Source organism: Sminthopsis crassicaudata, chromosome 1 (assembly GCF_048593235.1).
Source record: "Sminthopsis crassicaudata isolate SCR6 chromosome 1, ASM4859323v1, whole genome shotgun sequence".
Lineage (NCBI taxonomy): Eukaryota > Metazoa > Chordata > Mammalia > Dasyuromorphia > Dasyuridae > Sminthopsis > Sminthopsis crassicaudata.
In genome coordinates, this window is record NC_133617.1 from 277,931,839 (window position 1) to 277,959,362 (window position 27,524).

Genomic DNA, 27,524 nt, shown 5'->3' on the forward strand with positions numbered 1-27,524 from the left:
TAGCTATAAAAGGTCATAAAGCTTTCATAATAAAAGTTATCTCAGGTATTCACTGGAGTGTAAATATATAAGGTCTGATCTTAGCTCCTTTATGAATTATTCCTTCATGTCTCCCAAGAGCCATTTATTCTCTTTGTCTATTAATTATTATTCCTATATAAATTGGATTTTTGTGTTTAGTTTTTTGATTAGGGTTATGCGGTCAGCAACGCATTCCAGGTTCATTAAATGTCCAGTGCAGGAAGCTGGATCCTCCAGACTTCTGGGTCAATTCTCTATCCACCGAGCCATCTAGAGGCCTCTATATAAATCATTAATAATGATGGTGCCCTTGAATCCTTTGCTTTTAATAAGGAAAACATGATTCAAAGTTTTGTCCTCTAACCTCCCTTTCTTTCCTTAAGTATGAAGAAGACAAAGATGAATACAAGTGCTTTCAAAACTCAGTCATATAGAATTAAACTTAAGGTTTGCAAGATACTTTATACTTATTGTCTCTTTTAAATTCTCATTATAGCCCAAGGGATAAGTAGCACAAATATTTCAAAGATGAGGAAGCTGAGGCTTGGAGAATACCTGGTCATGGCTGCTAAACAAAATGTCAGAGCCTTGATTTGAATGCTTGTGTCCTAACTCCAGAACCAAACTTTTGTTTATCACATAACTGTCTCTTACTATAAATGAAAGCGAAAATCCCAGGGTTTTTTGGCTTATCAATATCTCCCCATCACTAATGTTCTTCCATCCCTTTCCCCCCCAAAAAAAACACCTTGCTTTATATTTCTTCTACTCATACTTATTTTGCAAACATTTATACATGTATATACTCCCCTAATAGAATGCAAGATCTTTGAAAGGAGAGAATCTTTCATTTTTTTTCTGGACCCCCATGGGTCTAGCATGGTTCCTGATTTATAGAAGGCATTTGCTTAATACTTGTTCATTAACTGATATGTCAATATCTCCCTGTTTCACATAACAATAATTAAGGCTTGCAAAAGTGCTTTCCTATCAACAACCCTGTTAACATGCTAAATGAAAACAAAGTTGTGTTCATTTTTTTTCTTCTCTATATAGTCTACTAAAGGAAAGAAAAGAGATTAAGGGGTGGAACTTTGGGTGGTGTTTTCCCAGAGCCAGCTTTGAAATCAGAAAGATCTGGATTCAAAATCTGTCTCTGAAATATACAAGCTGTGTGACTCTATTTAAATCTATTAATCACTCATGCTCCAGACAACTTTCTTAAGAATTTAAATTTCATAGAAGATGCCAATCTGCATGGGTTGAAAGAGTTTTATTATCCAAGAGGAACCCTATACCAATGAAATCCCCAGATCCTAAGTCTATTCCTTATACCCTATATAAATGAAGAAACTTAAAAACAGAAAATGTCTTTAGCACATTTAGCACACTCAGGCCATTCACATTCTATTAATGCCACATTTGCTCTCAAAAAAAAAAGAGTCTTAGGTCAGTCTTAGATACTATGAATGATCATTTTTTCTTTAATTTGCTTTACTGTATCTGATGATATATTTTATTTATGACTGTGAATCACCTAGAATTTCTTATGAAATTTTAGAAATCTAAACACCTTATTTTATCTCTACCATAAACTCTTGCTTTGTCAGTCTCAATCTACCAGCCAAATCAAAACTCCTTCATTGAATCTGTGGTCTAATCTACTATAGGCAGTCTCTCCACTGGTCCAAAATCATAACCCACCCTTGTCTTCTTGACTAAAAATGATTCCCATCCATGTTCAATTATGATCCTTCATAGAAGAGTCATCTAACTTTTTGAATGCTCTAAAGACTGTGATTCCCAGTATTCTCTGCTCCTTTAAATGTTACTCCAGCACTGTGACTGAAAATAGAAGGAGATTACATAGAATGATAAAGATTTTTAATTTTTTTATTTTCATGTAGAAGGTAAGTTCCTTGAAAGCAGGGAATAATTTGGTTTTTGTCTTTGTATTCTCAGTTCCTAACACAATGTCTGGCACGCAGTAGGCACCGAATAAATACTAGTTAATTGACTGAAGGTTTAAAATTAAATCTGAGACATTTCTTTTTTTATGTTAAAGATGCACAATTCTTCTAACCATATTTCCACAATTATCTTGCTGTGTAAGAAAACCAGATCAAAAAGGGGAAAAATGAGAAAGAAAACAAAAAAGCAAACAAACAACAAATAAAAAGATGAAAATACTGTTGCGAACCACATTTAATCCCCCCAGTCCTCTTTCTAGATTCAGATGACTCGCTCCCTCACAAGCCTGTTGGAATTGGCCTAAATCTCCTCATTGTTGAAAAGAGCCACCTCCATACTAGAACTTCCTAGATAAGTAGAAATTTAAAAAAAAAAAAGTTTTTCTTTTTGAGAGTGAGCTTCACTACTTCATCCAGGTTAGAAATGCAGTGATACCTATGAGGGCTCAAACCACTGGCATTAATATAGGAGCTTTGACCTGCACTATTTATCCCCTAAGTTGGTATGCCCCTTCTTAAGCAGCCTGGTTGCCCCTTTCTAAAGGATCACCAAATTGGTGACATATTTACTGTGGATCTCCAATTATCTTTAGCCCTTATGTAGCTCAAAACTCCCAAACTGAGGCAATCCAACAGTCTTAGCCTCCCCTAATAGCAGAGTACATTGTATGTTCTACCATGTCCAGCACCAAAAACATATTATTAAAGCAAAATTGTCAATAGCTAGATTTTGCTGACATTTTTCATATTGTGATAGACTTCTATAGTCATACACTTAACAAGACTAAAAATGAACTAAAAGACTCAAACACTTTAAAAAATGGGAAAGGAAAATTTTCTTATTTTGCAAACTAGCCATATGACCCCAAGAAAAGACATAGGAAATAGCTGCACATTCATAAGATATGAGGCACATAGCTAATTTTAACATATAAAACATGCTATTTATTCATAAAATGGCTCTTGCATAATCTAAAAAAGGCTCATAATAGAAATATAATTTTGGCCCAAAATTGAATACAAGATATTTTTGTTTCATGTATCAAATTAAGGTGAAAACACAAAGTAATTTTTAAAAATATTTTATAATGAAGAAACTCTTTCCTTCTCTCATTTCATCTGATAAAATAATATCAGAGAGTCATATTAAAAAGAGGCATTAAAATATTAAAAGGATCTATCATGAAGACCAGAAACTATTAAGTACAAATATAGAAATTAAGTAGAAATTCTAGTTCTGGAAAAAAAAAGGAAATAATTTTCAAACATGACATATAAGACATCTAATAATATTGCAATAGAAATGTATATAATCATATTTTAAAGTTATGTTTTACCATAGTTTAAAACAGTTTTTTAAAAAAGAAAATAAATATGAATTTTAAAAATAAAAGCAGAATAAAGCTACTTAACATAATTTTAACAATAATATCCATAGCTTCTCACTTTGGAAGCTCACAGTGCTCATCCATGCTATATTTTACCACCTATATTTTGATAATTAGTAACAAAATCACAATGAGCTAAATCAGCTTCCTTCCATTCCAATATATTATGAAGCAGAAATAGCAAGAATGAGTCCCCTCTCTACATTTGCTAAGCAATTTATCCCATTCATTTTTATTCATTACAATAGAGTTCAGTATTAATAATGATGGTAGTAGTAAAGGCAAGAAACATTTATCTCTGCTGTTCCAACAGGATCTTTTCTTCTCTCTTGCTCACTTATGTTACAATGCCTGGTCTTCTCTCTCACATTTTATTCATTTTACCGTCAAAAGTTAACAAAAGCAATATCTGTCCATTCCATACGCCTCTTTCTCCAGATGTTTCAAGGATGAAGAGTCTTTGGTAATCACCTTATATTCGGCTTTTGTGACACCTTTTTCTGGTCCTCCTATCTACCTGTTTCCCTTTTCCCTTTACTTTCCCCAGGTGTTTCATTTTCACTAACTAGTGATTTATTTTTGACTATGATTGACCACACAGGTTCAAGTATTATTGATATATGAATTTATTTTTAATAGATTTTATTGACATTGATTTTTATATCACCTGGATTTTGTCTCATTTTCCCTACCTTTTCCTGGAAATCTAAAATAAAGATTTTCAAAATATGAAAAAGGAAAATGGAAAAAGAAGAAAAAATATTTTAAAAAAGAACTTGGTTTCTAAGCAATGTTCCCAACTATAGACCCTGCCACCTCTGCAAAAGGGAAAGCTATCTTCTCATATTTTTTCTTTGGAATGATGTATTAATTTCCACCATTAAAAGTCCTATTATATTGCTCAGAAAATTGAGGACATTCTATATAGATTCCCTAATCTACCATTCTCTTCAGCTCAAAACTTCTTGACATCATTCTGATTCTCTTCTCCTTTCTTTCATTCTTCTTGCCAAGACCAACTCCATCTTCAATCAAGGTAATCTCAATAATCTCCTCTTTGTCTTGAAACTCCAACTTTTCCTTATAAAGTGGTTCCTTCCCTAATAGCATTCAAATATGGCTAAGCCCCTCCCATCCTTAAAAAAAAATTTCACTACACCCTTAAATTATCCTAAATCTCTCCTCCCTCTCAACCAATAACCCTGAAAAAAAAAAAAAAAAAAAAAAAAAAAAAAGGCTGTCTGCACTGATTGCCTCTAATTCATCTTCTCCCACTCCTTAACCCTTTGCAATTTGGCTTCTGACTTCAACAGTCAAGGTTAATAATGATCTCTGAATTGTCAAAGCTGATGATGATCTTTTCTCAATTCTGATCTTTCTCTCCTGAATTTGACACTGTTGACTACCCTTCTTTTCCAACCAGTTCTTATTTTCCTTTGCTGGCTTAATCAAAAGCATGTTCTTTAACTGTGAGATCCCCAAGGCCCTATCTGAGCTTTCTCTCTAAATTAGCTCATTTGGTGACCTCATCAACTTCCATGTGTTTAATTATCATTTCTATGTAGATGACTCATAGATCTATATATCCAGTTCCAGACTTGCTACTGAATTTCACTGTATGGTATTCCCAATTTAAGTGCTCTTTTAAGTATCTAAAATGGAATGCTCTGAAGACATCACAAATTCTACATATTCCCACTCCCCCAAAGAACTATATCTTACTCCCCACAAAATCCTCTTTTATTTTTCTTCTGAAATCAACACCATCTTTCTCATCTCCCTATCTTTTGTCTTTCCTCCCTCTAATCTGTCCTTTGAACAGTTGCCAAAGAGATTTTTCTTAAGGACCAATCTCACTGTGGAACACCTCTATTCCATCAACTCCAATGGTTTCTTATTGTCTCTATGATAAAATATGATCTATTTGGCTCTTTTAAAAATCTTTACTATCTAGTCACCACTTTACTTTAAATTACTATCCCTATAGCACTCTATGATAGTCAAACTATTTTTATCTCCATTCCTTATTTTATATTCTATGACCTTTCTTTGTGCCTTTACAATAGGTAATCCCTATATCTCGAATGCAAATGGACATCTAAGTAGCACAATGGATAAAGTGCCAGTCCTAGAGTCAGAAAGATCTGATTTCAAATCCAGCCTCAGATACTTACTAGCCATTTAATCCTAGGCAAGTCACTTAACCCAGTTTGACTAAGTTTCTTCACATGTAAAGTGAGCTGCAGAAGGAAATGACAAACCAGTCCACAGTCTTTGCCAATAAATGCCAATTGGGTCATAAAGAAATGGACCGAACAAATACCTCAAATGCCAACCTTCTTTACCTCTACCTCATAGAGTCATTTTCTTATTTTGAGAATTCAAGTAATTCATCAACCACAGCCTCCCCTTGTAGCAAGGGATTACAGGTGTGTACCGTCATGCCTAGCTCCAAAATTATTACATCCTCTAGTAAGCTTTTCCTAATTTCTCCCCACCAACTGCTAGTGCCTTCTTTCCCAAACTATCTTGTATTTAATTCTTTGCATTTATTCTACATACACTCATATATTTTATTTATATATATATATATACACACACACACATATAGGATCACTCCAAAGAAGACATATGAAAAAATATCTCCCTCTCTTCTTTTTTTTCACAGAGGTGTCAGGGTCCATGAGTGTAATATTGATTGCAATTGTAATACTGATTTTTATATGTATTTTTCCTTATTCTTCTTTTTTTTCTTTGCTTTTTAAAAAAATCTTTGTCATGGCTTTCTAAAAGGGAAATGGAAATCTGTATGAAATAAAACAAAAGATATCAATAAAAACTATTTTAAAAGAGTCATATATCAGTAGTATTTGAACCTGTTAGTTCAATGATAGACAAAACAAATCACTGGTTGTTGAAAAAAGACCATCTAGGACTAGATGACAGAGAAGGAATACTTGGAAAAAAAGGAGTACTAGGAAAATGATATTACAGAAGCTTAATATATGGTAATAAAAGTTGAACTATATATATATATATGTATATATATATATACAAATATATACATTTATATGCACAAATATGCATATGCTTATATATGCATTTACATATATATATACAAATATGCACACATACTTGTTATCTACTGTTAAAATATAAGCTCTTTTAAAATAGAGATTATTTAAACCTTTGTGTATTTATATTCCCTGTGCCTATAATGAACAAAGTAAACATTTAATAAAAATCTTGGTAGGTTTGATTGATTGTAGAAATGAAACTAAATGGATCAAACCTGTATTATTATTATATTATTATTACTTACTATGTGCTGAAATTTCAAATGCATCTCCCTTATTGGGAGACTCCAAAGCAAAAGAAACTTTTCTATTAAAAATTATGTCAAGGAAGAGGAGGAAGGAGAAGCACAAGAAAGAAGAATTTTATTGTAATTTGTATATTGAGTTGAGTTCCCTTTGATGCATAGTTGCCTTGTTAATCTACTTCTCAAAAATGCAACAGGTTTTTTTTTTCTTCTAAATTCTGTTATGAGTCTTGCTTTTTACTTTAAAATAACAAAAGTTTTGGTCAAGGTTATGCTCAGGATAGTTATTAGCATCCAAGCTGAACAAATGAACAATAACTACCCCTTTCTAAAGTCAATCACTATACAACATCTTTAGATTAATGAAAGAATAATATAGCATGGAACAGTAGAAATAGCACTCAATTTGAAATCAGAGCACCTAGGTTTCAATCCCAGCTCAACCACTTACTACTTGTGTGATCATGGGTATATAATTTAATTTCTCTGGATCTCAGTTTTCCTCTATCTGTAAAATGGAAAGATTGAACTAGATAAAAGCTTCTTAAACTGTGGACTATGACCTCTTATAAGGATGTAACTGAATGTGGGGCTGGCAAAATTATGATTTATTATCAGTAAATTTTTGACTTGTATACCTACTTTATATAGCTATATACCCAAGGTTATGTAAAACTTTCTTAGATGAAAAGGAGTTACGAATGAGAAAAGTTTAAGAAGTCCTGGATTTGATGACAATAAAAGTACTTTACAGCTCTTAATCTGTGATCCAATGAACTATATGAATTAACCCATCAGTTTCCCCTCAAATAACAAGTGCTTGTGTCTATGGCTACTAAGAATCTGGAATATATGCCAAAACCAAAAGCTAATCATAAGTTTGAAAAAGGCAATCCATGACCTAGATTCCTTGTGTATACCTAGAAGACTGTCCAGAAATTCAAGCATATCCTACCAGTGTTCTTATTTTCAAGAACACTTGAGAAACAGAAATCTTGAGGTATGTAAGAAGCAGAACTTCTTCACAATGCAAGCAGAAGTCATCTGGTCTCAAATCACATTCTGCAATGTGATTTCTTACTCAGTAGTAAAAAAAAAAATTTTTTAAAAGCTGGTATAAGGCAAGAAACTCTATATATCCAGAGGAGTGTGTCCTTCATCTGGAAATACCAGAGAGGTCTTGAATAGTATTCCTATCCCTCACATAAGCTATGCATCCAAGATTCAAGCTAGCTATAATTCAGATATATCACAAATTATATTCTTCAATAAATTTCAATGTATTATATGTAAATTTTGTATTGAATTTTAATTTCATCTTTTAGTGGCACAAAGTAAGATTTGCCACATAACTCAGATCATATAATATAAAGTACTTTGTGTACTTCAAAATGCTCTATAAATCTTAACTTTTCCATGCTTAGCATAGTGCCTAGCAAAAAATAAATGCTTAATAAATATTTCTATTGATTAACTATTCATTAAAAGCCATTAGCTACTACCTGTGGAGGAGGAAGGCATTTGTGACCAAAGAAGAACTAGAGATCATTATTGATCACAAAATAGATAATTTTGATTATATCAAATTAAAAAGCTTTTGTATAAACAAAACTAATGCAGACAAGATTAAAAGGGCAGCAATAACTGGAAAAACATTTTTACATTCATTCAAAGGTTCTGATAAAGGCCTCATTTCCAAAACATATAGAGAATTGACTCAAATCTATAACAATTCAAGCCATTCTCCAATTGATAAATGGTCAAAGGATATGAATAGGCAATTTTCAGATGAAGAAATTTAAACTATTTCTAGTCATATGAAAAGGTGTTCCAAATCACTACTGATCAGTGAAATGCACATTAAGACAACTCTGAGATACCACTACACACCTCTCAGATTGGCTAAGGTGGCAGGAAAAGATAATGACAAATGTTGGAAGGGGTGTCGGAAAATTGGGACACTGATACATTATTGGTGGAATTGTAAATAAATCCAACCCTTCTGGAGAGCAATTTGGAATTATGCTCAAAAAGTTATCAATCTGGCCATACCTTTTGACCCAGCAGTGTTTCTACTGGGGTATATCCCAAAGAGATCTTAAGAGGAAGGGACCCACATGAGCAAAAATGTCTGTGGCAGCCCTATTTGTAGTGGCAAGAAACTGAAAACTGAGTGGATGCCCATCAATTGGTGAATGGCTTAATAAAGTATGGTATATGAATGCTATGGAATACTATTGTTCTGTAAGAAATGACAGCAGGATGATTCCAGAAAGGCCTGGAGAGACCTACATGAACTGATGCTAAGTGAAATGAGAAGAACCAGGAGATCAATTCTGATGGATGTGGCTCTCTTCAACAATAAGAGGATTCAAACCTATTCTAATTGTCCAGTGATGAAGAGAGCTATCTACACCCAGAGAGAGGACTGTGGAAACAGAGTGTGGATCACAACATAACATTCTCACTCTCTGTTGTTATTTGCTTGCATTTTGTTTTCTTTCTCAGTTTTTCTTTTCCTTCCTTCTTGATCTGATTTTTCTTGTACAAGATAACTGCATAAATATATTGTATTTAACATGTATTTCAACATATGTAACATGTATTTGACTGCGTCCCAGCTAGGGGAGAGGGTGGGGAAAAGGTGGAGAAAATTTGGAGCAAAAGGTTTTTGCAAGGGTCAATCTTGAAAATTATCCATGCATATGCTTTGCAAATAAATAAATAAATGGGAGGGGAGGTCATTAGCTACTAAATATCAGGAAATAGAGAGGAGGACTAGATCACTCCCACTCCCAATCCTTGGATATTAGCCTCATGAATCTACAACACTCCTTAATCATTACTTTCTCTTTCTGAGTTCTATGGTACCTGGTACCTTTCTATTTTATTGCATTATCTGACAGTCATTCTTTCACTTCTCCAGACAAACCATCCCCTCCCTCATATATGTGCAATATTTTCCTATCTTTAAACCTTTGTTTATACTGCCCCCCTATACCTGGAATAGTCTATATCCCAAGCTGTTGAAATACACTGTATTCTTTAAGGGCAAGCTTCCATGAAGCTTTCTCTATTTTCTTTACACTTATAAACAGGCTTTCTTTCCTTAACTACTGCATAGCATTTTGTACCTTTCTGGTGAACTCATAAATTCCATAGTAAACACTATTTTAGAATGATTGCATTTATATTCTATTGTCACTGGGCATTTCTCTGTGCCATACACAGCTCCATGAGAGCAAAAAACCATGTTTTTATTGTACTTTCACCTCCTCAAGTATAAAACAATGCTTTGATGAATTAGTCAAATAAATTAATGATTAGTGAAGGAAGTCTAGAACTGAGATCATTTGACCTATATAGCAATAAAAGCAACATCTTAGTCATAAAGCAAAATGTGCCATTAATGGATTATCTCTAGCCCAATAAATCTGTTTAGCATTCTTCTAACTGGCATACTTGGTTCTAGATTCTACATGAAACAACTCAGACATAAGAAAGTGAAGGGAAAGAAAAAGGAACTATGGCACTAAGGAACTAGAATCATATAGATTTAGAGATAGAAGAGACATTTCAGGTTGTCTATTCTATCCATTGCTTTTATTGTGAAGGAAACTGTAGTCTAGAGTGTTTAAAATACTTTTGAGGTCCCTCAAATAGTAAAAGAAGGAATGGATTTAAAACTAAGGCCTCCACAACAAAGTTCCCACTGTTCTATACTGCCTATCAGCTGAAAGTGGTGTGGTAAAAAATAAATGAATAAAAATTTGAAAAACTAAGATAAGGTTAGCATTTTAAAATGGGCAGATTTTCTTTAGACGTTTAATACATTTTTTAACTTTTTCTTATTGCCACCTCAAAAAGGAGAATTCACTAGAATTCCAAATCTAGTCTCAGCTTTTCAAAAAACAAATCAGAAAGTAATTATATATTTCTTTCTCCCTTTTTAACAACAAATTTACTCCAAGAACCTTGCAAATGCAGGTGCTATTATAAAAGAAGGTCATTTGTGTTTGTTTTGTTTGTTTGTTTGTTTTTTTCACAAACAGTCATTCATTGGTACTTCACACACATCTTCATAACCCTAACTTCTCTTCCAGGTCTCCCTTGAGTTGATGTAAGGACGTTTGTGTTATCTACTTCCAAAGTATAGTCTCATATTGCATGCCAATGAAATACTTAAATGAAAAAAAACATATATTTAGCTTTCTACTTTGAAAATTCAATATATCTCTATCTAGAACCTGACAAATATTTCATACCCTCTGTGCAGTGGTGATTGATCAGTGTGATCCATTTTAGATTAACACTGTATGAGAGTAATCTTCCTTCTTTTCTTTGAAAAATGCCTATAATTGGCCTTGTGAAGATGGACACAACAATATTATTGATTGTGATCAAATCTTAGCATATAAGCTTCTGACACTTAATAAAATGTACTAAAATATATACAGTACTTGATTTAGCTAAAATTCTAGAAACGAAAGGCTAATGTACTTCAGATTATTCAGAATATTCCAGAACCACTCTCAAATATACTAATTCTATTCTCTCATTTTCAATTTCATCATTACTATTCCTTTTTTTTTACAACATTTTCTGCAAAAAAAAGAAAAACTGTATTTATATGAAATCTATATACATTTAGTTATTCAATAAAGAACATTTTATTAAGTGGGCACTATTTTTACAACATTTTCTACAAAAAAGGAAAAGAAACTGTATTCATATGAAATATATATAGTTAGCTACTCAATAAAGAACATTTTATTAAGTGAATACCAAGTATGTCCATGGAGCAGCTAGGTGACACAATGGACAGAGTGCTGGGTCTAAAGTCAGGGAGATTCATTCCTGAGTTCAAATCTGACCCTGGGAAAGTCACTTAATCCTGTTTGCCTCAGTTTCCTAATCTGTAAATTAAGTGGAAAAGGAAATAGCAAACTACTCCAGTGTTTTTAACACGAAAACCCCAAATGGGGTCACAAAGAATCAGTTGAGTGAAAAGACTGAACTGAACAACTCATATATCAATGTTAGAAAGAATACAAAGAAAGTAAATTGTCCAGTTACAAAGAAAGTAAATTGTCCAAACTGGAAAAAACATGAATAAATATATGAAACTGCCAGAAAACAACTCTAGAGCAATACAGAAGTTATATGATTTTAAACTGTAATAGCTTATAACTGCTAAATTTTTTGGAACAAACAGCATAGTATAGCAACAGCATATGATGTCCACATTGCATAAAGTTTACATTATATACAGTAAAAGAACCAATTTTAAAATATAAGAATTTATACAATCCACAAGAATATTGTCATCTTCAAAATAGTCACTTTAAAAGACTATTCACTTATTCCAACAATGTGACTATTGCTCCAAAAAATGTTTTTGTATTTTTCTCTTTTGGAGGAGCTAGCCTGTAAAATGAAGTCTAAGATCATGATTCTCCTTATATATTGGCAGTCAGAAAGAAATGAGACTAAATTGCTGAGGTTCATTCTTATGCTATGATTCTATGAATAATTTTTTTTTCTTTCTCAAGTACAATCTCTTTTCAAACTAAAGTAATTCTTATAAGAAACGTTTTGCTTTTTACAACTCCAGGCTCTCAGGCACCAGGTTGAATGCTATTCTCTGCCTTTGAAGCTTCAAAATGTTATATGTCTAGTCCTCCCCTTCCCAAAGGTTTCTGGTAAAATCATGATAATAATGATCATGATGATGACGGTAATTTAAAATTTTACATGTTATTTCTCTCTACATTTCTAAGTACTTTTTTATTTAACTCTTTTGATCCTCATAACAACATTATGAGATAAGCAAGGCAGGAATGGTTCTTCTTACTTGACATAATTAGAAACTGTAACTCAGGAATGATAAGTAACTTTAAATCACAACAAATGGTAAAGCCCAAAGTACAATTCAGTCCTTATGACTCCTAGTCCATTTCTTCTACAGCCATTTTATTACAAGTAACTAAATTATATGCAGAATTTTTTAAAAAATAAATAATTTGCTAACATAAGTATATTACTTCAGAGCATCTAGCTGGAGATGCTCAATAGAAAGTAGCTGACACCAAGGACCAACGCTCAAGAGAAAGTGTGTGTGTGTGTGTGTGTGTGTGTGTGTGTGTGTGTGTGTGTGTGTGACATCTGTGAATCATCTCCAGAGTTGATTAGGTTACCAAGAAAAAGAATGCAAAGGGAGAAGAGGATCTAGGACAAAATTTTGGAGAACATCCACAGTTAGAAAGTATCACACATAAAAGGAGAAAACAATGGACACTGAGAACGAGATAGAAAGAAGTCAAACCAGAAGAGAATAGTATCGACTACCTGGAAAATTAATTCCCTGATAATACTGTAGAAATAATGTTTTCCTGCATATATTCTAAAAAATAGAAAAGAAAAGAAAAAAAGTAGAAGACTACTAGTAATTCTAGCCAATTAGTAAATTAATTAGGCTATGAGTTCCTTCACTAAAAGCCATTACTAGTGCTTCATTGTGAAATCAAGATGACTTCCAAATTCTCAAAGATTATAGCAATGTGATGCAAACTCTTACAGATCCTAACAAGCCAGAGAGACTGTGACTGCAGTCCAAGTACAGAATATGTATCTGCCATCCAAGGGGCAGCCTTACTCAATTCAGAGAGCCTCATTACCAGAAGGATGGCCATCAACTGATGAATTTTGTTTTAGTCATAATAGTTCATGAAGGCACTCTAGTGAGGCATAAAAGGACTACTGTCTACATTAGTACAGGGAATGCTGTTACCTAATGAAACCCATGTTGTGGGTTTTTTTAATATATTGAATTAAGAGTTCTACTGCAAACTCTCATTTTTCAGTTAATTGAACTAAAATTTTCTGGTTTAGTTGGAAGGATAAATGCATTCAGTAAATGATAATATGATTAGATTTCCAAAATTATATTGACTTTCACCATCTTCTTTAGCTATAACATATATATATATAGAACCAAACTAAATATTGCTATTTTAATTAAGCAAATTTTAATTGAAAAATTAAATTTATCTAATTATACTTTAATACACATTTAACATACCTAAAGCATGTATTAAAAAGAGTTTGGCTCACTTGAACAAATGCTTATTTGCATTTTTAAAACAGTATGATCATTTAGTAGAGAGTGAAGGAAACAATGGAGTTTTACAAGAAGATTATAAAGATTTCTGGAAATAAGCTGAGGAAAAGATATTCACAAAAGAAAAATCTCTAAAATGAGAATGAAAAACTAAAGAAACTTAAAACAATATATCAAGTATCTCCCCAAAACTTTAGACATTAAAGCAATAATTGTAGGGAAAAGATGCCACTAAAATGAATAGGGCAATATAACACCAACAATTTTTTGCTCTTTTTTCTCTTAGAAAAAGAAAGAAAAAAGAAAATTCTAAAATTTCTTTTTGAAAAAAAAAGTCTATTATAAGAAAAGTATCAGATCCATCAAACATCCTGTCAAGCCTAGCACTTTATCTATGAAACACCACTCAGGTATAAGATCACTATTACTGACATTATCTCATACACAAATACTAAAATAAACTTTGGAATCCAAAATTTAAAGAAAGATCCAAAAAAAGGGATAGAAAACAATAAATGTGGCACAAAGACCAGAAACCACATGAGAGAGACTGAGAGATAAATACTGGTAGGTTCATCTAGCCATTACATCTTTTATATATGTGTGACCTTTATTTACAAGGCAAGTGACATATTTTTCAATATACATTTTTTTAAAAGGAAATTAATTAATTAATTTTTAAAAACCAGAAAAAGAAAAAGGAACTGATAGCTAGGGCAGCAGCAAATGTATCCAGATGTGGTTCCACACAGCCTAAGAAAATTCCAATGATATTATGGATCAATATTATGCTTTGGAGTCTGTCTAAGACATCCTCTCAGTGAGGAGCCAGGTCCCTTCTCCTGTCCCTGACATTATTATTACTTCTAAAGCTCTGATGTAAAGAAAGCTTTTCCATCACTAAATCCAACCCACACCTCAAACCATAGCCCAAACTCAATATCTCAGAACATCTTCCTGCCAGATACAGGCTGGCTCTGCTTAGAGCTGGGCACCCTCTGGATTCTCTTCCCCAAATGACTCACCAACCTAATTAGTCTGCTTGAAAATTCACATATTGCCTTCACAGACCCTAATTTTAAACCCTACTACTGAAAGACCTGGGAAACTTTCCTTTTCACAACTTCAGTCTTTTTTCTACATCTTATCCTACTCTCAAACAAACTCCATTCTCTATCAAATCTTACTTACATGGAATCTGATGTGATTCCTCTTCTCCCCAAAGTAAGCTCTCTATGCAGTCTAGCTTTATTGAAACTAGAGATTTTTTTTATTATATAGATTTATATCCCTAGGCTCTGACATTGCTGGCACATTAATAAATGCCTAACCATTGAATACATTCTTTAGCAATGTAATTCTCACAATAATATAATTGGGTAATTAAAAGGCATTGGGAGACCAAGATTGAAACTAAATGTTTTACTGTGATTTAAAAGATAAACCATCTTCCTGCCTTAAATTCCAAACTCTAACTTCCTGTTTAAGCTAAGTCACGGGCTAGACTTCTAAGAGTTTCCCATGTGTAAACATTGAGATAATAGTACTTGGACTTTCATAATGAGCCTGGCTTTTTTGTTATAGAGCTCTTTCATCTTCAAAGTGGATAACTTATAAAAGGAGTGAAAATAAGAAGTGGTATGCAGATTAATTAATTAATATTTGTAAAATACTTTGAATATAGAAAGTGTTAAATGTTACCATTCTAATAACTTCACAAGTGTCAGGTTAATATTCAAGTTATTATTCCACACAAAATAAGCATTTATCCTTTACACAGTTTCTAACATAATATTTATCACAAATGTTTCCATTTTGTTTTTACTTTTCAATATGAAATGCTTTTTAAGTAATGGATGCATGTTTTGTGACCTCTAATAAAAAGCACATATCATCTTTAACATTTACAAAATTTTTTATACTACCTCACTTGAAGCTCCCAACAATTCTATAAGTACTGCAGATATTATTGTTCCCATTTTACAGATGAAGAAACTGAGTCTTAAAGAGATTAAGTGACTTGCCTATGGTTACATACTTAATGTGTATGAGAGGCAGAATCAGAGATCTGGTTCATGAAATGAGTTTAAGTTATAACCTCTGATGCTATTTGTTGCAAACCGCAATAAAACTCACCATTATATCTCAGCTCCAGGTTTGCTATAAAGCCTCAAAGGCCTCTGGGAAGCCCTTATAAAGCTACTATCTCCACTGGTGACTTGACTCTATCAAGTCTTAAATGTTAGGCTTACTTAGATCCCACAAGTCTTGGGCAAAGAGCTGCTCCTAATACAGCTACTATTTACTTGTAGACTACCAACCTCGAGCATGGAGAGAAGAATAAAAGTTTACTGGAGGAAAGCAGTAACAAAGAAGTGGGTAATGGAAAAGTTTGATTGAGAGTAACAGAGGGGAGACAATAAATGAGAAACACAGGATATTTAAAGAAGGTAAGATAGAAAGAATATAAAAAGGTACAACAGGAAGATGGTGAAAGGGAAGGGGCACTCAAGTAGAGAGAGAGCCATGCAAGTGCAAATGCTGCCAAGTGATCCAACACCACTCTGTTATTTAAGGACAAGCCCCCAATGCTACAGATCACTTGTGAGATATCACATCATTAGCGATATCACCAATCTGTCCATTCGGAGAGTTTTCCTGTGCAGTGCTGCAAGAGCACATGCAATCCCTCCTATCAGCATAACAGTGAATTGGGGGGGAAAAAAATTATTTCTTACCAGTTTCCAATGAAACGAGGGTCATTCTGGTCAAGATGAACGGGCATTCTGGGATCAACATAAAAACCAATAAGAACTCCACCTAATAAATATCCTGCTGCAGGACCAAGTGCTCCCATGACATACATGATGGCTGAGAAAATAGAAGGGGAAAATCATGAACTACAGCAATTTATTTTGTGAAAGTTTTGCTATTTCTCTAAGCCAGCCAAAATTATAGCAGACATATGTCATCATCAGAGTCCATGAGCCAGGAAAGGTCCTTCAATGACTGGCAGTCTGGAAGACTTTGACAGATGTTAAGACCTCTGTTCTAAGCCTTATCATTTATTTAACTAACTAATGGCTGTTGTCTTCTTAGGAATATTTAGGATATCAAAGGTGGGAGTGGGGGAGGGGAAGAATAGCAATTAGTCTTAAAAAATAAAAAGTCAACAAGGCACATTGACTACTTAGCCAAACCCAAACAAGGAAGAATTCTTTTGATAATCTCTAAGGACACTATCTAACAGTTTAATAAGTAGAGTGTATAGCTAAGGACCCAAGTCACAACGTAAGTGCAATTCACTGATCACTTGTAGGCATTAGTCAGATCTTCATGTGACAGATATGTGAGCATATGCAGAACACATGATTAGCGCAAAATCCTATATAGCACAACACAAAGTAAGTTTCCTGGCTTTATTCCTAAAGTTTCCAAAATTATCTGACAATAGCTACATATTCAAAAGGAACAGATAGAAAACAAAAATAATGTGTAAGGAAAAGGGAGACAAGACAGAGACAGAGGCAGAGACCAAGAGAGAAAGTGAGAAAGAGAAAAAAAACCAGACAGATACAGATAGATTCAGTGACAGAAAAAAGAAAAAAATAAGTCACAAAGAAAGGAAACATTTTGATCACAGCCTCCCATAAAAACGGAAAACACAAAAAAGTGAAGAGAATTGGGAAGAACTTTAGATAACAAGCCTAAAATCTCTCTCCATTCTAAAACCTCTAATCCACCTAAAAGACTATTTCAAAGTCAAAGAAGTCCTCAGTAAGACAAAAAATTTTGATTAGTTTTATCATCAAGTAAAGCTTAGAAGGGATTGCATCCCTAAAGGGACTGTGTTCTTGCTATTGTTGCTGTTGTTTGTCCTTCCTTCTTGAAAAGGACCAAGGAAATCAGGAGGGTGAAGTTTTGACTTGCAAGTGAATTGCATTTAAGTGAAGCAGAGCTACACAAAATCATTAGTCTCATTCTGTCCTTCAGGGTCATTTGAGTCCAGTGGCAAAACATAAGTCAGGATGACTGGAGATGACCCCAGATGCAGTGGGAGATCTTGGCCTTTTTAAGCTAAGGTCTTTCCCAGTTCTCAATTGGAGCCAATAGTAAAGAGAATGGGCTAAGAACAGTGTTAATCTATCTATTAGCACAACATGAAAACAATTGGAAAAATCTCTTGTCCTACTGAAAAAGGTTCAATAAGATCACATTCTTCAAGAAAGAAAAGATTTTTTATCATGATTTAGGTTGAAGTGGTTTTATATCAAAGAGTTTTTTTTAATGTTGGTTACCATGGTTTTTTAAGTGTTATCATCAGGTTTGATCTTTTTTCACTTATGAATTTAGAATATTAAATTTCTTGATAATCACAAAGAAACCTAGCTAATTCATTTTTCCTCTAATATCCCCATGGCTTTTTCTGTCCCTCTTATAATTCCTTTATATTTTAGAAACATTCTTAACTTAGATACAGTCTGGATGCTGATCAGAATTATGTTTCTTAATAAGGAACTCATTCATTCATTCATACATATTTTCAAGCATCTATTGTGTGAAAAGCATTTTGTGTGCAAAGACTAGGGGAAATGCAAAGATAACTAAAAAAATGAAAACACAACAAGCTAGACCTAGGATGCAATTAAATCCTTAAGTAAACAAGTTGCTTTTGCTCTTTCCTGTAAGTAATGCCATTCTTACAGTGAGGCAAACGAAAATGAGCAGAGTGACTATGCATTTTCTTAAATATCTGCTTCTAAATAAATGTTGACTAATCTTATATCTCCAGTTACACATGCCTACAGTTGGCAATGCAGCTTCTTAGCACCTGTTCTCACTTCTTCCACTATTTCAAAAGAGAGAATCTTAAAGGAACATCTGATTGCACCAACCATGACTGAGCCATTAAGACACTTGCCATTTTTAAACAGATGCATAAGTGGTACAAGTAAAGTGCAAGCATTTAATGATAGTCACTGTAGGCATTTTTATTTTTTAAAAAAGCATAGGTGATAAATTCTTCCATCTCTTTTTTTATTACCTGTTACAAATAAAGAACAGAAAGTTCATTTTAAATTACAAAAAATTTTACATACAAAGAATAGAGAATTGAACAGCTATTTCACCAAAACATGAAACTTTTTGGTGAAGAAACTCCCACTAAAATTCAAGCCACCAAACATGTTTAGCACAATTTGCATATGTATCAACTTTATCAGATTGCTTGCTATCTTAAGAAGGGAAAAGGAAAATAAGGGAAGAAGGAAGAAAGAAAAATTTGGAACTCAAAATCTTATAAAAATTCTGTGTAATTGGAAAAATAATTAAATACCACTAAGTGCAAATAAAACATAATAAAATTCAGGCCACCATATTATCTTCAACTTAAAATCTTAGACAGTGGTCTATAGAAAAGGATTTCTTAAACTTTTTCCACTCATGACCCCTTTTTGCCCAAGAAATTTTTACACAACTCCAACTATATAGATATATAAAATAGGTATTCAAATTAAACATTTATTGACAATAAATCATAAAGAAATTTATTTTAAAACAATTCTTTGGTAATTTTAACTATTCATTAAAGATGAAAGCAAATTTACATGCTAATGAGATGAATTGCTTAATTTTTTTACAGAAAGAATTAAATCTTGGTGAAATATTTAATCCCTTTTATTGTCCCAAATTTTTCATAACCCCCACATTTTGGGATCATGACCCACAGTTTAAGAAGCTTTGCTCTAGAGCACTTGAGATTTAGTGACTTGCCCTGGGCCCCATAGAGAGTATGTATCAGAGGCAAGATTTGAATTTGGTTTCAGAAAAGCCTGAAAAGATTTACATGAACTGATGCAAAGTAAAGTGAGCAGAACCAAGAGAGAACATTGTATACAGTAACAGCAAGATTATGTGATCAGCTGTGATGGACTTGGCTCTTCTCAGCAATGCAGTGATTCAAGACAATAACAATAGACTTGAGATGGAAAAATGCCATTTGCATCCTGACAAAAAACTATAGAAGCTGAATGTGGATTGAAGCATAGTATTTTCATCTTTTTTTGCTTGCTTTTTCTTTATTTTTATGATAGCCTTTTAATTTTCAAATACATGCAGTACATCTACCCCTGCAAAACCTTGTGTTCCAAATTTTTCTTCCTTCCTCCTCATCTCCCACCCCACCTAGACAGAACATATGCAACTCTTCTAAACATATTCCTACATTTATCATGCTGCACAAGAAAAAATAGATCAAAAGTTGGGGAGGAAATGAGAAAGAAAAAAGTACTGCTTTTTCTTTCTTATGCTTTTTCCCTTTTGGTCTGAATTTTCTCACACAACCTGACAAACATTTATAAAATCAGTGATCCCCTACTCTGATTCAGTGTCCTAAAAAAAGATTTATTACATTAGAGCAGTAACTCAGTTAAATCAATGTAAGCTCCTCCAATGCCCAAGTCCTTCAATAGTTTTCCTACTGGCTAGACAATAAAGTCTACAAGCCCTAATCAATCATTCAATAGGGTTCACAATTTGGATTTAACCTACCATTAAAGAAGCATACTGTAGTAGAAAAAGTACTGAATTAGGAATCAGAAGATATAGGTTTGAATCCTGATTGTTCTTTATTTTGCTGTGTAACTAGATGTGAATCACTTAAACTCTGTTAGTTTCAATTTCTCAATGTCCACAATCTGTCTCCCTGCCAGAGTTGTTATGAAGATCAAATTAGATTATCTATATGACATAATGAATTGCCCACTGAAAAGCACTATGCAGAGTTAAGTTTAGGACATAAAAACAAGATCTGATGCATTATTTCTTAATACAAACTTTTTCTTGTTGTTCTAGTTGTTTTTCCATTGTGTCCAACTCTTCATGACCCCATTTGGGGTTTTCTTGGCAAAGATTTGCTGTGGTTTAACATTTCCTTCTTCAGTTCATTTTACAGATGAAGAAACTGAGGCAAGTAACTTGCTCAGGTCACACAGCTAGTAAGTGCATAATTGAAGTCTAGAAGGTGAGTGTTCCTAATTCCAGACTCCACACTAATTAATCCTAATTAATCAGGTTGTAATGAATATTTACTGAAATTAATTACTCATAGATGCCTCTTCCTTCTTCCCAACCCAGACAACACATACCTCCAACTGAGAGTATAACACAAGGTAACTAAACAAAAATTGGAAGGCAGTTGTATTAGACATTTAAGTCCCATTTACAAAAAGAGGTGAAACTCACAATAGGACTGTATTATCACTACTAACTCGGATCCCACAGAATCTAAAAAGTGGAAAGGATCTTAGAATTCATTGAGTCCAACCAGAAGATGAGCAAGAATTCCCTCTACAACAAGTGATCAACCTGTCCTTTAATGGAAGCCCTTGGGGGAAATAGAACTGACAACCTCTTGAAGTAACACATCTCACTTTTGCATTGCTCTTTCTGATATTTTTCCTCCCATTTAACCTCAATTTGCCTCAGCAAATTTTACACATTTCTTCTAGTTTGACTTGTAGAACCAAAAGGAACAGGACACTCTTCTAATTTAATCTTCACTTAACCTTTAAACAATTGTGTGCATTTATCATGTCTCACTTCAAACTCCTTTTCTTCAGATTAAACATCTTTAATTCCTTCAAATGATCCTCTCACATAACCAGACTCAAGGCACTTGACTATACTGGATGATCTCCAACTTGTTGATGTTCTTCCTAAAACTTGGTACCCAAAACTGAAAACTATTTCATGTACTGCATCTGACCACTAAACTTCTTTCAACATATTTTAAGATTAAGTTACATTTTTTTTTGCTAACACTCTAAAGTTTAAGGTATATTACCTAAAATTACAAATCCAAAAATTTATGTTCAAGTTAAACATCCATCAAGGACAAAGATTTGGAGACTAAGACAAATAAGAATGAATAATCATATGAAATACTTATTTACATACCTAACCTAGATTAAAGATGATATTATAGTTGATTCAAAACTATTCATAGAAAATCATATACAAAACAATAAAATATAACTCAAGTAAACTCTGGCCTATCTTCTTTCATGGTTCTGTTCTTTTAACAATCCCTAATTTTTAAAAAATATTAAATTACATTTTTATTTACTTTGTAATCCCAGAGAAATATCTCCAAATCATTTTTAGTGTTCTGGCAAAAGTACAATGCATTTAATCCATCTGTCATTCCTGATCTTGCATTCATTTCAGCACAAAAGCAAAACAAAACAGAATTAATCTTCTGAACACATGCACACACATCCCAAAATTTCTTCTTTTGATTTTGTTACTGAATACTAATAGTATCATTAATTCTACCCACCATTCATGCTTGAAACCTCAAAGTTTTATCTGACTTGGTCTTCTTTCTTCTCATTAATCAGCAAATTACATTAGCTCTTTTTTAATGTTCCATGTCCATTCTCTTCTATCTATTCTCATTGTCAGCAATTTAATTTAAAATTTCTTCATTTCCTGAGACAGTATAGTATTAGATGTGAAATCAGGAAATATGAGTTCGAATCCTGCCTTAACTGCTTATGATCTTTGTTACCTTATAAAAGACTTCTCTCTGGGCTTCCACTTACTAATCTCTAAAATGAGGAAGGAGGACTAGATGACTCCTAATGAATTTTAGAAGCAGTTAGGGAATAAAGTGGAGCTTAATATTAGGAAACCTAAATTCAAAAACTAAATTTAGATGATAGTTCTGTGACTTTGAATAAGTAACTTGGCCTCTGCCACAATTTCCTCAATTGTAAAATGGAAATTATGGTTGTATTTACCTACCAAAACTGTCATGAAGATCAAATGAGATAACATTTGTAAAGCACAAATCATAGTATCTGATATATATTAGGTACTTAATAAATGCATGTTCTATTCCTCTTCCAGATCTATGTCTATTTAATATCATAGGAGTCTATGACGCTTCATAAGCTAAAATAATTCAAATCCCCTAATGTATCTGGCCTGCACTACTCCATCATTCAAAAATTGCTAATGCCTCCTCATTATCTACATGATAAATGCTAAATTTCATATCCTTTCACTCAAAGGAAGGAAATAAGAATTTACCAAGTGCCTACTATGCACAAAGCACTGTACTAGTTTAAAAATATAATCTCACTGATCAAAGCCCTCAAAACTTTCTGGCATTATATAATATTCCTTCCTTTACAAATATGCCAGCTCTGCCACTCTTTTTTATTCACTGCCATCTGCCTCTATATCCTTCAACTCTCTATCTGAATAGTACGCATCTTTTAAGACCCAGCTCAAGGCTCTTCCATGAAGTCTTTTACTGAAAACTAGATTTCTTTCTTATCTAAATTCAGTAGCATCTTTTATCTGTACTATTCAGAACTCCTTGGCATTGTTAAATGATTCAATATCTGGTATCTCTTCCTTCCTCCCTTCTTCCCTCTTCTACTCTTCTTCTCTTCTCTTTCTCTTTCTCTTTTTCTCTCTCTCTGTCTCTCTTTCTCTTTCTCTCTCTCCATTTTTCTCCCATTCTCCCTTATGATTATCCATACTTGTAATGGGTTTCTTGCTTTCTCAATGGGTAAGGAGAGGGAGAAGGGAGAAGGGAGAAGGGAGAAAATTTGGAACTGAAAATAAAATTTAATTTTAAGATAAAAGAAGCACTTAAAAACTAATATGCATTTTATTAAGTGCCTACTATATATGTATATGTGTGTGTATATGTATGTATGTATGTCAGACAATAGATATCAGGAATAGATATATAGATACCAGGAATACAAAGTGATGACTAAGTGACAAAATGGATTAACATACTAAACTTGGTAATGAGGAAGTCCTAAATTCAAATCCAATAAAATAGAGATAATAATAGTACCTATCTCACAAAGCCATTATGAAGATCAGATGAGATGATATAAAAAGAAAACATTAATTCTTGGAAATCTAAAAGAGCTATATAAATGTTAGCTATTCCTATTCATTGTTAGCATCATTATTTCCTTAGCAAAAATGGTAGGAATAAAGGGATATGGAGGTTGATAGGCATCTTGGGACACACAGAACCCACCAAGTTGCCTTCATTTAACTCTTAAAATTGCTCTGCACACTTTTTTCTCTTTATTTTTCTTGGAATTTTTGTTTGCTCTTTTCTGTCTTTGTAACAAGGCTAATATGGAAATATTTTTACATGACTTCACATGAGTAACTGATTTCCTTGCTTTTAATGGCTGGGAAAGGGACAGGAAGGATAGAATTTAGAACTAAGACTGATTTTCCCACGTATTCACATGAAGTCAGTTCATAGATCTCACAGTTAACCTAACCTCTAGGATAGGGGTTCTCAAACTACGGCCTTCAGACCAGATGCAGCTCGCTGAGGACGTTTATGCGGCTAGGGGGTTATGGCTAATGGGCTGAGGGGCAGAGACAGAGTTTTTGTTTTTACTATAGTCGGGCCCTCCAACAGTCTGAGGGACAGTGAACTGGCTGGCCCCCTATTTAAAAAGTTTGAGGACCACTGCCTAGGATATAGATTTGGTGTGATAATGAAATTGTCTGAAAAACCTTTTAGAAAAGTCTTCTTCATAAAGAATGATCAAAGTATAAAATGGACTATTTTAGAGCTATTAACAGTTACTAAATAATTAACTTCATGGCAAAAAAAAAAAAAAAAAGTCCTGGCTGTACCCTTTAACTCACAGGAAAAAGGATAAAGGCAGTGGGAATAGGACAGGGGGAAAAAAATCTTTCATGGTAGCAAATGAGCCTATGAAGCCTGAAGAAATAACTCAAATGTTGAAAAGCATCAAAATGTCTTGGAAATTATAAGCAGAATCAGTAACTGGATGAGAAATGCATGAGCTTCAAGTTGTTGTTCCATTATCTTAGAATTCAAGTTTCCTTTTTACTTAGTGGAGTATTTCAAGGATTCATGATTTCATCACTATTGGCACTCTGTACCAAATCAATTCAAGAAAGGAATTTTAAATGTCTGTTATGAGAAAGACACTGAAATGTAACAGGGCTACAAAGACAAAAACAACACAGTCTCTCTCTCTGAAGAACTCATTCTACTAAAATATATAATGTGCCCCAAAAAATAAATACAATGTAACATCAAATAATTTTCAAGAGGAAAAGTATGAGGACACCTGGAGGAGAGGAAGAAACTCATAGGAGAGAGCACCTAAGCTATGTTTTTTTAGGGAAGAAAAAAATGCCATAAGGCACAGATGAGGAAGGGGTAAATTCCATACTTTGGGGAAAGTCTATATACAGAAATAAGGCCAAAAAAAATGGAAAATCAAGTATGGAAATAGCCAGCAGGGCAATATGTCTGGAACTATGCCAGTCATGATTGGAACAGTTTCTGTAATGTCTTACTTAATAAACAAATTTATATGTACTATATCTCCCCCCCAAATGTTTTCCTTAATGGCCATTCTCGTGTTGATAAATTTTCTACAACTTACCTAGAAACTTAGCTAGAAAAACAATAGTAAATAAAGGATTAGACTTGGAGTCAAAAAAGACAAGTTCAAATCCAACCTGAGTGACTCTCCAATTACTTAATCTCTGACAGCCTCAGTTTGCTCAACTATAATATGGGGATAACAGCAGCACCTACCTTACAGGGTTGTTATGAGGATTAAATGATACATGAAAAGAGCTTTGCAAAATTTAAAACAATATACAAATGCAATCCATTTTTATTGTTTATATGTATTATATTTTTTAATTTTATATAGTGGGGGGGGGGTGTAAGCCTTTTCCAGCATGATAAAACCTACTGATATTTGTGACCAAGCTGCATGACCTTCAAAAACCTTGAAATCACCCCCACTATGATGAAATTTTAAAATACGATCTTTATGGATATTCCATTCTCATATTACCTAATGATTAGCTGTAGTAAAAATGACAGCAAAATGTTATCTGAAAAAGACAGATTCTAAATATGTTTTATAATATTTACTTTTACAGTTATAACAAAAACCAAAAAAATGTCAGCCAGCTGTTAAATATACATATGTTCCCTGGAAAGCATGCAACTCTGCCAAGAAACACCTTCAGTAGGTACAGCAATACACATTCTTCCACAAGCTCAAGGAGCTGTCTGCCAGAAAATTGAAACACTAGCCAGTTGGTTTCCATGGAAAAATCCAAGTCTAAAGCAAAACTTTACTATAACCTGAAAATCTCTACTCTCAGCAACAAAGTGAATGAGACAGCTAAAATAAGATAAAATTGTATTAGAGCTTGCCATTTGTTAATTTTTAGGCTTTTTGTTGATTATAAACACTACAAAACCTTTGGTGTGGATCTTTTTTCCAACCAGTTCAATTCAGTTCAACAAAGTATTATTATATGCCTAATGCTAATAAGCCACTAGACTAGGTAATGGAAATATTTATTATGGGAAGGGGCAGTGATTTAATCAGCAAAATGAAATACTTATTTCTAATACTTATATTTTCTTTTGGGGGCAGCTAGATGATGCAGTGCATAGAACATCAGCCCTGGAGTCAGGAGGATTTAAATTCAAATGTGACCTCAGACAGTTAGAAATTAAGTTATTTGCCCTAGGTCACTGAGGTAGAGCTGGAATTTTAATCCAGTTCTATGTGCTAGTTCACATATTTGTTTATATATATATATATATATATATATATATATATATATATATATATATATATATATATATATATATATATATATATATACATATATATATATACATATATATATATGTATATATATATATATATATATGATATACTGTTTATTATAGAGAAAAATAGGTCCTGTAAAAAGGTCCTTCCCTCATTTTTTTATTTTTTTACTTTTTTTAATTATAACTTTTTATTGACAGTACATATGCATAGGTGTTTTTTTTTTGCAACATTATCCCTTGCACTCACTTCTGTTCTGACTTTTCCCTTCCCTCCCTCCACCCCCCTCCCCTACATGGCAACAGAGAAGAAAGATTAGTTTAGAAAGATAAACTTGAACCTGAGAGTGCTGGTTGTGTACTTGTGTCTATGTTCTTTGTACTAAAGAAATTGACATCTAGGGAAAAGAATTTCCTGTTAAGAATGAGAATCCTCATTGCTAATATTCTGAAGGGAAAGAGACAAATCATTCCAAGAAGGACAAAAGACCAAAAAAGTTTTGCCAAGACAAGACTTTTGCAGGTCCATGGATCCAGGTTAATGTTTTTAAAAGATTTTTTTAAAAGGAGAGCCTCTAGATTTGACCTAAAGGAGTATAGAGAATTTACATGCCTAATATTATAGCTGAGTGTTCAGCTGAAGCCAAAAACTCAAAGCAGAGAAAAACTTCTTAGCCATGTGCCTTTTGGGGCTATATTTGACAACAGTTGGCAGACACTCCATCTAACCAGGTGAAATAAATAGAGAGTAGGTCTATGAAGAACAGTACAAAGATGCTAGCAAAAGAGATCAGCAACCTTGTAAGTTACTACAAACATATTCCCATTGTGTGTCTTTCCCTTTGTGTTCTATATTTAAACATCTCTCTCTCTGTGTGTATCTGTCTGTGTATACATATATATACACACACATTTTTATATCTATACATAACTTTTCTCATTGATAGTGTTTGCATTTGTGATAAGAAAATGTTTTATTTTTAATTTTCTTACTATAAGGTTCCATATTAAATGCATTTACCTTATATCT

The 27,524-nt window shown here is 33.2% G+C and overlaps 1 protein-coding gene across 1 annotated transcript in view; it reads right to left on the bottom strand.

Moving 5' to 3' along the window:
- The window catches only part of SLCO5A1 (solute carrier organic anion transporter family member 5A1), a 164,074-nt gene that overhangs the window by 96,531 nt on the left and 40,019 nt on the right, over positions 1 to 27,524 (bottom strand). The window contains 1 exon segment of the mRNA XM_074278853.1: positions 16,560 to 16,692. Within this exon segment, the coding sequence (XP_074134954.1) occupies positions 16,560 to 16,692 (133 nt within the window).